This window comes from Oxyura jamaicensis, chromosome 3 (genome assembly GCF_011077185.1).
Source record: "Oxyura jamaicensis isolate SHBP4307 breed ruddy duck chromosome 3, BPBGC_Ojam_1.0, whole genome shotgun sequence".
NCBI lineage: Eukaryota > Metazoa > Chordata > Aves > Anseriformes > Anatidae > Oxyura > Oxyura jamaicensis.
In genome coordinates this window covers 14,230,859-14,241,294 of record NC_048895.1, presented here as the reverse complement: position 1 = coordinate 14,241,294, position 10,436 = coordinate 14,230,859, and the positions used below count along the sequence as shown (strand labels likewise).

At 43.8% G+C, this 10,436-nt stretch overlaps 1 protein-coding gene across 1 annotated transcript; it reads right to left on the bottom strand.

The window, feature by feature from the left end:
* Positions 1 to 6,516: 6,516 nt before the first annotated feature.
* On the bottom strand, positions 6,517 to 10,188 carry MORN2 (MORN repeat containing 2). The gene is made up of 3 exons (XM_035320453.1): positions 10,156 to 10,188; positions 8,970 to 9,100; positions 6,517 to 6,809 (listed from the first exon to the last, which is right to left on the bottom strand). Exons 1-3 carry the CDS (start codon positions 10,186 to 10,188, stop codon positions 6,686 to 6,688), a joined length of 288 nt encoding a protein of 95 aa, XP_035176344.1. The 3' UTR covers positions 6,517 to 6,685.
* Positions 10,189 to 10,436: the final 248 nt, after the last annotated feature.

The following is a 10,436-nucleotide window of genomic DNA, read 5'->3' as shown; positions in this document are numbered from 1 at the left end:
CGTTGAAGCATTAAATGGGTGGGAGAGATGCAAGAGAAGCAAGAAAAGCTCTGGGTGGCTGTAGGAAATGCTGCCGAAGCAGTCATTTCTGGTGGCAGTCAAGGCAGCCAAGGCCTCACTTTGTGAGGGTATGATGAGGACTGAAAGCATAGCACTGGAGGGACTTGAGATTTAGCATCTTGAGATGGAGGATTAATGCAAGGATAAGCTGCTTAATTGTAGGAGGGCTGCTTCTCAGGACAGGGGATCCTTTGCTGACATGTTTGGAAATCCTGAGGAAAGGTGAAGGGTTAGAGCTTCAGGCTTTGGATGCTGCTGTGGGCTTTGTGAGGCAGGCAGGGAAAGCTTCTAGGTGGACTCCTGGTTTGCAGTAAGGTAAATGTTCTAACGTATTAAATCTGGTTTCTATCAGCTGATAGTGTAAAGGTTATCTTTTTGTTTTGAAGACTTTTAGGCTCATGGCAGAGTTCAGATGGAGTCCCCTGACTCCCTGCTCAGATTAAGGCTAGCCCCAAAGCTGAATCAGGTTGCTCAGGGCTGCATCTAGCCATGGCTGGAGCATCTCCTAGGATGGAGACTTCACAACCTTTCTGGGCCTGTCCCAGGGCAGCACTGCTCCCATGGGGAAGATGTTTTTTTCCTTCTGACCAAGTTTTCCCTTTCTGCAGCTTGTGCCCACTGCAATTTGTCCTTCCGTTGTGTCTGTGAGAAAAGCCTGACTGTCTCCTCTGTTACAAGGTAGTTGCTGACGGCAGTAGCCCCCTCCAGCCTTTCCTTTCCCAAGCTGAACAAACCCAGTTCCATCAGCTTCTCCTGTCCTCTTAGTGGGGAAAAATATATATATATATATATATTTTGAACTCCAAGGATGGTAAGAATGTTATTTGGTTCTGAAACAAATAAATATGCTGCTGTTTTTGAAGTAGCTAACACATCCTTTAGTAGTCTTGAGGAGAAAGATACAAAAGTTTGGATCTCTGAGTGAAACAGGCTTTTAACTTCACCTTAGTAGCCGTTTGTTTAGTAGCGAAGTTGTTAAACTTTGTTCCCAGTGCAGACTAGTCAATGCCATGGGAAATTCCTGAGGCTTGTGTTAGTGGGCCAGTGAGCTGGCACCAGCTTGTGTAACACTGAGAACTGCTTTCAAAATTCAGAACTGTTTTTTGCAATGATGGGGGGAAAGGAACAAATTGGAAAGTCGAAACAGGTATGAAAAAAATACGCACCTTGTCTATGGTAAACATTCTCAGTGAAAACAGCTGTTTGCCAGAAGTTTATTACATTTTTTTCTTTTTACCAAAACCACATATCTTTAACTGTTCTTTTGCCTTTAAATTATTAATGCCTTACTCTACCAGTCATAGCAATATACCACCATGTAATAGTTAGCTGTTAATAATCATCAATTAGTATGGAATTAATTACATGAATATGCCTTCGAGCACATCAGCTGCATAGCCTGTCTTAGATTTATAATTTTACTGTCTGCTTGCTGAAGTACCATGGGGTGTACCCTGCCAGTAGCAAGAGCATCTGGTGTGGGAGCTCAGCATTTCGGAAGTGGGAGAGCAGCAGCTCGTAATCCTGCCGGGTCGGAGAGGCAGACGTTTATTGAGCCATGCTGGAAGAGCAGAGCTGTCTGAACTGGGAAACAGCAGTTTCAGCCCTCAGCTGCTGAATAGCATTATCCAGCTGCTTGCATAGCAAGCATCGTAGGTATGTTTGGTTTTGAATGTTGGTTCCCTCATGGAAGGGAAAGAAAACATTTCTTTCATGCTGAGAAAGGATGGAGAAGAGTGAAACTGAGGGAAAATATCAGCAGCCAGATATATATTAAATATATATATATACATATATATGTATATATAAGCCAGAATTATATATAATATATATATATATATATATAAGCCAGAATTAAAGCATAAAGCTGTGCTACCATGCTCTGTGAGCTTTCTTTTTTAGACCAGCTCCTTGCAGGCATCTGAGACCTCAAAACACTTGCGTCTCTGTCTAGGTCCTGCTTCTGCAGCCCCCCTGCCCAGCACATGGCTAGGAGCTATGCCATCAGCCTCACGGCAGAGATTCAGCGTGAAGGATGCTGTCCGAAGAGCATCCATGGTTACCGTCCAGTAACACAAGGAAACTTGCAGTTGTCATGAGGGACGGTGCACGTAAGGAGGGGAGACTCACAAGAGGCATCCCCCTTGTTATGCTACAGGTAATAAATACCCTGCAACCTCTCGGATCCAGTACAAAAAAAGAGGTATGTCTGACAGGAAGAAAAATAACCTACCTGGGATTTTAATTAGAGAAGGGTAATGCTTGTAGAAGGGCTCTTATGAGGACATGTCATTGTCCAGTTGTAAAGAACCTTGCCCTGGGTTGTAAAAACACTGTGGTTTCCTGGTATCTGCAGAAATTTTTCCTTATAGAGGGAACTGGAAACAATTCCCATACAGCGAGACCCACAGAGAGGGATGGATCCCACAGAGGGGAGACCCACTGAGCTCTGTCCTCTGCAGAGCTCAGGTGTGAGGCTTTGAAACTGGGGCACCAGGGATGCCACCATCCCCTCCTGCTCCAGGCACCACCAGGAGCTCTGCTGTGTCTGCACTGCAAAGTAGGTTGACCTTGGTTAAGTGGGTCCAGGAGATATTCCCTGTTTTACTAGAAAGGCTGTCTTTCGTGTGTCCTTTAGCTGCAGCCTGCAATTTCCTGAGTCACGGTACTGCTCTTTGTTATGTTAAATAAATGCATTATGTTGAATACTTTCCAGCATTTAGGACTCACTGCTGGACTCCACGAATATATAACATTGCCTGTCTGCCCCTGGTTCTTTTGAATTGCTGAATATATGGACGAAAAGTAGTCAGTCCTTCCTCTGCACTAAAGCAAACCTCTGTGTGGTCTGGAGTGAGTGCTTGGCCTCTTGTCCTGCTGACTGCCAGGTGGGGAAGCTGTTAATACCATCCTCACCGAGGACAAGAGTTTTACTGAACAGTGTCTGGCTTGTTCCTCGAGGGTGACAAAAGAGGTTGGAAAATAGGACTGGTGTTCAGCCCTGAGGCCCTGGGTGCGGGCTGCTTGCTCAAATCCTGCCTCTGCTAGCAGGGAACTGAAGGAATAAGCTCACAGCAGGTTCTAGGTGAGCAGGGACCTCTGTAACTCCGAGCTAGACCAGGTGGCTCAGGGCTGTGTCCAGGTTTGAATACCTCTTACATGGGAGTCCTCGCAGCCTCTCAGGGTCATCCAGCACCCCAGGGAAGAATATTCATTCCTTGTGCCCAACTGGGACGTTTCCCTTTGCTGCAGCTTGTGCCTGTTGCCTTGTGTCCTGTCACTGTGTGCCTCTGGGAAGAACCTGGACTCTGTCTCCTTTATAACTCCCTCAAAGCAGTTAAAAGCAGCAAGAGGCACCCCTCAGTCTTTACCTTCTTTTTTCGATACTGAGCAAGCCCCACTCCTTTAACCCCTTCCCATATGCACATACATGAATACATGTGCACATTAGCAGCGAGAGCAAGTCCTGCATGCCCTCTGTGAGGCTGTTTCCTAAACCATTGGTGGACCTCTTCCCACAGCAAGTCCAAACTTTGCCTGGTGTGCCAGCCCACCAAGGGACGCTTCCCTTGCTGACAAGCATCACACCAGCAGTCTGCCTTGCACCCCCACGTGGAATGGCAGAAATAATCAACTCTAGATAGGATCACTTGTTAAAAAGACTGAAATACCCCAAGCATCAGCATGCAAACAGTCTAAGTTAGGTAAAGCATTTACAGCCTAGCCTGAGGGATAACAGTTCTTTCTTTGGCTTTCTGTCCTGTTCTGTTCTTACAATCAGGAATTGGGGAACAATGTAGGAGAATCCCTACGCACTTTTGCTGCTTCTGTAGAAGTTGTTAAACATCTACAGTCTTCCTAAATAAATGCTTAGGATCTTCCTGGTGACTGGTTCACAATTTTCCTGGCTGACATTGCTGTCTGTTCTGAATAGCCCACTTAGAGAACACCTCCAGTCCTCTAAGAGAGCAAAAAAAATCATTGATACGCTCTCTTCAGTCTCACGCTTTGTCTCCAGCTAATTCTAACGCAGTTATCATCCAAATACTTCAATCTAGCAAGAGACCTCAATTTAGCTCTTTAAACAGTAAAAGCAAAACAGGTCCTTTCAGCCTCTCTAGAGCCCTTACTGTAAGTGCAGCCTCACAAGATTCTCCAGCACACTATGAAGCTAGATCTCCGATCAGTCTTAGAAGAAATCAGCTGGAAATAACTGGGCACTGAAGACTGAAAATATTTTAAATACCATTTTACATGCTGCACATGCGACATGAAATACCTCCAGCTCAAGTTTTTTCCAATAATAGGAAAATGGCATTATTAATCCCACACTTCATCTCATGCTGAGGACATTTTAAACTTACCTCAAGCTAGTTGAAGAGCCTTCAGCACGGGAGGTTGCCAGAGCTGGGAATTAGCAGTGTGCAAGAAAGGAAAGAGAGGAGAGCAATGATGGCTTGGCATTTCCCAGGATGGGACTGTCACATGCTAATCACTGATTTGAAACGCAAGCATGACAAATGCCTTCTAATTATGTAATCTTCAGGTCACATCCTTGCATCCCCATGCAAAAACCAGGACTGTGCGCTTGGAAGGAAAAGATACCGACTTTTTTCTCTCTTAATTAGAATGGCACGCTGCTGTGAAGGGAGTGCGAGAAGCCTCGGGAAGTGATGGATGGAGGGGGCCATACGGTGCGAGCCGGGTGCTGGCGTGGTCTGTGCCACCTTGCCGAGCTCAGAGGCTGTTAAATACCTCCTGTGGCACCCAAGCAAGGCAGCCAGCAGTTGGGGCAGGGACACGGGACCGGCTCCTCCCCGCCTTCTTTGACAACCTCAGTCTCCTGTCCTGTGTGGCCTCATTAAGGATGCCAAGGCCAGGAGGGTTTCTTGCTTGTGCATTTTCTCGTTCAGGGCGGAGAGCAAGGCAGCCAGAGTAGCCAGGGCAGGGGAGCAGGAACCACCAGCACTTGTGTATTTTCTGTTTCTTGTTAGACCGTGAAAATTTCCCTTCAGAAAGAAAAAATAAGGGGTTTGAGGGAGGTGGGGGAGTGTGAGGCAGCAGCCCTCAATGTCTACTCCACTTCATCGCCAAGTTCCTGCAGGGCATTTTGCACCGAATGGCATCAAGAAAACATGGGGAGAAAACAGGTAACCCATGGCCAGGGTGCCAGGAAAAGATTTGAGTTAGTCCAGTGAGTTAATCTGGAGCAGAAGAGCAGGGAGGCATAAAGGAGCAAGAACAGTAGCAAAAGGAAGGATGAGTTCTCACTGAAAGACAAATATCAGCATCAAAGATACCCTTCAGGCAGAAAACCTAAAATGTAAAACCGCAACGCCTAAATCAGTATAATTACTGTGCAGTACAGATAAAAGGAGGTGATGCGGAGTCCTTGCTAAGGAGCTGAAAGGACAGACTTGCAGGTTAACGGAAGCTCTGTGAAGATGCTGCTACCCCTGAAATTGAGGACTAGGGACAGGGACCCTGTATTTCTCTCTTGGACCTGGCTGTTTCAGGAGCAGAAAAAAAACAACAAACTTGAGCAAAACAAAATGGTAATTCTGAAGAAGAATACCTGTGAATATAACCTAAGGAGTTACGTTGCCAAATGATCAACGAGCAGCTTGTGTTTCAGTGGGCTGATAATGTGCTAGTTTTTTCATTTTGGTAAGAAACCAAAGAGCCCAAGATTTTACCAAATCATAGCAAAATGCACTGAGTATTTGGAGATACATCTGAAAGAGTAACAATTTGTACATTGTGGTTGCAAATGGAGGCAAAGGCAGGTATTTACTAAAACTTAAACAACTGGCAAACAAAGACTCAATACCTTTTTTTCCTCACAAAGCTGTTGTGTTGCTTTTTTTTTTTTAAAAAAAAAAATAGCAATTTTCCTGCTTTGTAAATCAAAATATTTAGATTCATAGTCCAAAGAGACCTTTGAGGTACAAACCCAAGCAATAAGGGAAATAGATTTATTATTCCATTAGACCTTCTGATAGGAATGGTGACAGTGAACAGCCTCTCCCTGTGTGCTCACCTGTCGACTTCCCTCCCAGAGGAAAGTGGCTTTGGCACATGTCTTTGAGCAATCTCCTGCTGGAGCCTGGGGATTACGGGCTTTACCTGGCAGGAGTGATTGCCATGCTGTCGGTGCACTTGCTCTCTGTCCTGACCTCACTGTGGAATGCCAGGCTTAGTTCAAACATCAGCACTGTGTTTGCAAAAGCTTTTGTGGGTGGGGAGTTTTGTTTTCTGGGGAAAGTCAAAGAAGACGAGAATAAATTAGGCTTCATTTGTTGATTACTTTTATTTTTTTGAAACCCAGGGAGAAAGAAATTCCTAGTTGAGGTTAAAACAAAAAGGAATTCTATACATTAACTCTTCCACCTGTAACTTAACCCTTTCTGACCCATTTTGTTTAAGGTTTTTACTTAGGAGACTTCAACTGATTAGTCTGAAAATAAAAGTAGCTTTATTTTACTTACCAGTGACATCCATCCTCGGGTTATTTTTAATAAATACATGAAGAAATCAATGCCTGTCGAAAACTCATCGCAGCTGTTGAACCCAGAATGCGATGCCAGGGCTGCCCTTGGCTCCCGCTGCTGTCAGTACCAAATAGCTACATTCTCAGCTTCTGCTTCAGTCCCACTGCTGCTGAGCCACTGAAGGTGCCAGTCCACACCACTCCGTTTTCATCTATAAAGTCTCCTTTGCCTTCCATCCTTTGACAACATGAATCCAACCTGTTAATAAAGAATGTGATCAGTTTGTGGAAGCACAGCTGTGTGTGTGCAAGCTGGATAAGCAAAGTGCCAGGAATCAAAACCTTCCCCATCCAGACCAAGTACCTGCTTTACTTTTCTCCCACCTGGTAGCTTATAAAAGCTAAGAAGACTTACGAAGCACGTGGCTTAGACAGCCAAATAACATAAGCCTTCCTGTGCAAAAGTGTGTTTACTCTATCATCCTGCTAGCACATAGCCTGTACAGGAAAAACTTTGTAGATCCGGTCATAATTTGAAGTAATCAGAGATTAAGTCCTATCAAGTTGATCCTGACTTCCTTGAGGGACATCCTAAAGTATGTGTAAGTATGTGTAAAAGTATGTGTAAGTAAGTGTATGCAGCCAGTTACTGTGTTGACTTTGCTGTAAAAATTCATCCTGCCTCACCCTTTCCCCATCCTTCTCTACTGTTGGGGCAAAGTGCAAGGATTTACAGCCTCCAGCGGGGAAAAAACATAACTGCCACATGAACCGAGTCCTCATAAACCATGCGTTTCTGCTGATCTTTGAAAGCTGTGATCGAGCTCATCGTTACACCTGAAAATTGCTATAAAGAAGAAATGTATGTATCAGCATCTCTTGCAAATAAGGGGAAAATAACTTCCAAAACCAATTACTGGAGATATGTTCCCCTTAAAAAATGAAGGCACCTAGCAGTCACAGCGAGTTACCGTGGTGCTGTTGCCTATTTGTGTTCTCTCATGAAAGCTGTGGTGATCTGGTGAACAGACACCGAGCTTGTGCGAGTAGGTGGAAACTGGCAATCCCGAAACTGGGCAAAATACCCTGTGTTGGGCTGTCAGGGAGCAGCGTGTGTTAAGCACAAAACAGGGTCAAAAATGAAAAGTCTTAATTTCCTGGTGAAAATGGCAGTGGCAGGCAAAGATTGGGTATCTCCTACTAATTAGGGTGCATCTATGCCAGCATTTTAGCTTGAATCAAGGCTACCAGCTACCAGTGACAAGCACTGTGCTGGCCCCTTTGCAATGGACTACATTTTCCCGTGGGAGCAGAAGCATCACCCTAAGATTTTTGAAAGGAAACACCCATAAAGTAAAAGCTGTGTATGTGATCTATTGCTGAATGCCCTCACTACAGTGATGAGTATTCAGATTTAGACTTCACACCAAATTCACATCTGACATTCAGCATGACAGCAAAGGTCAGCAGCCCTGTGGCAGATTTTAACGTGCCACTGTAATAGTGTAAAATGTCTTTAATTCCCCTCTTTGAGTTTAATATACAGGTTAATATTCTGCATTCAGGTACATTTTGCTAATGCTTCCATTGGCGTCTAGTTATTTAAAAACAGAATTGGTCATATTTCTACTATGGCTGTTCTTTTTGGTCAGCAACAAGGCAGGAATGTTTTATGATGAAAGACCACATAATAACTGCACTTACATCTTTTTGATTTATTTCAGATACTGGACTGTGGAGGTACTTAAAAAATAAACCTAAAGCAAACCCAGGAAATTTGACAGAGAAGTCATAAGGAAAATAAACATGAACATGCTTACATGAGTTTTTACAGTTATTTTTATCATTAGATCTGTTTTGTGAATTACGAAGTGGGTATCAACTTCTTGCTTTAGGAAAAGATGGTATCTTAGCAATTCAAAACAAAATTAACCTAGTTTTTGTTTTATATGAGTGGCACTAAAATATTTTATTCTGAGTGATAAAAATAAACATCTGCATTTTCTCTACAGAATTTGTACCTCAAAAATAAGTAAACAAAAACTTCACAAACTGTTGGTGCAAATCAGTGCTGTGTTTCTGCATGTGTCTGTAGGCTTGAAAAAAAAATAATCTGAAATTTATCTGAACTGTTCTCTTCTTCTTAACTCTGCCTGTATCGAGAAACCTGGTAAGACAAAAACAAGTGGGTGAGTGGAACAACCACCTTGAAAATTTCTGTCTGGCATTGAATTGCTGGCTTTTAACTGATCTGATGAGATGGATGCAGCTGGAATCAGCAATTTCAGATACCCAGTGCAAGTTTCCCTGGTAGCAAAAGAAACCTACTCCCACATCAGCTGAATTTTATTTGGACTTCATGCCTTATTGAATGAAAACTAATAGAAAAGACTACAGAACTCTGCAGCTTCAAACATACTTGTTTTCATTGAATGGTCCAATGTACTTCGCTCCATTTGGAAAAGTTCCTGCCCCATGAAACATGTTGTCTTTGAACTCGCCTTCGTAAACTGCCCCAGAAGGATATTCTAGCCTTCCAGTACCATTCATCTGCATTTAATGAGAGATGATGGATGAAGAAAAGGGTTAATGTTTATGTATATGGTATGTTTGCTTCCATTACAGTATCTTTTCAGAATGCTGCCTCTGAGTCTGCTATCTTATTCAGATAAGAGGAGAGGACAGTGACTCTTTTTCAGATTTAGGTTCCTACTTCTACAGGGATTTTAGATAAGAGCTTGGAGTTTCTGGCCAGTCACAGTATCTAATAAATCTTTCCTCTGCTGATAGTCTCACAGGATCTTTGCAATCTGTGCAACAGGGAACTGCTGTCCCCAGCCCTACAAATAACTCATCTACCCTGACAGCCTGAGGGGTTAATTAAATTTTCTGGAATTTCTTTCTCTGGATCAAGGCATTGCAAATCTTTGATTTGTTTCAGACTAAACGATGTCTGGGGGTTTAAATCTGTGCTGTAAAGCATGTTTGTACCATACTCTTAAATCTTGTTGCTGCACAAATACTTTTGTATGAGAGTGAGAAAAGGACAGACTAGATTTCAAAAAGCCACAAGATGCTATTTGTTAATTGCAGGCCTCTATTTGTCTCGTTTCAAGGATGTCTCCATCGTCAACAAAATAAGCGGTTTTTATATACTTAACAATTAATTCCCGGTGAACTCAGTAACCAAGGGCAGCCACTATTTAGTGGTGTATCTATCCATGGCCAGAGCTCCCATGTTTGGTTGAGGGAGGTGTGTGGGGTGCATATACACAAGCAGAAAGGCTGGGCTCAACCAGCTGTGCACACACAGCCCGTCCATGTAGGGCACCACTACTGCCACACTGCCCACGTGTTTCACCAGGGCCAGCAGTGACCAATGTATTTGCAGTAGCCTCAGGATGCAGCAGATATCTCAGTGCCCCAAGTGTCTGAAGTCTTCAGGCTGGCTTGGGACAAGATTCCCTAGTGGAAGAAGAGCCTGGTGTTGATCTATCCTTCTCAGGTAATGCCTTTCTTTTTTATGCATCTAAGGGTGGGCATAGTAAGACACGCTCCATGCCAAGCCCAGACAAAGTTTGAAATGAAGGAGTCCGTAAAATTACCTTGTTGTTTTTCCAAGTACCTATGTACGTCATTCCGTTGGTGCTGGTGTGAACTCTGTGCCTGTTCCTGTGGAGCACACCTTCGGGTGTCTTTTAGCACTTCCCTTCTAGGAAATGAGCCAGGTATTTTGAATTCAAAATATCATTTGAGACCAAAAAAAAAAAAAGATCCAGGAGGACATTTCTTGCATCTCTTGCAGACAGACTGCTCCCAGAGGTGGTCTGTTGGGGTGACTAAGGCACGTGGGGTGGGCACCAGCTGGCAGCAGCCTGTGGCAATT

What these genes read in the sequence shown, in the direction of transcription:
- MORN2 (XM_035320453.1), bottom strand. Translation starts at nt 10,188, where the DNA reads ATGACGTACATAGGTACTTGGAAAAACAACAAG. An exon ending in GTACTTGGAAAAACAACAAG is followed by an intron (nt 9,101 to 10,155) that starts GTAATTTTACGG and finishes CATTAAATGCAG; the next exon opens with ATGAATGGTACTGGAAGGCT. An exon ending in GGACCATTCAATGAAAACAA is followed by an intron (nt 6,810 to 8,969) that starts GTATGTTTGAAG and finishes CTTTATTAACAG; the next exon opens with GTTGGATTCATGTTGTCAAA.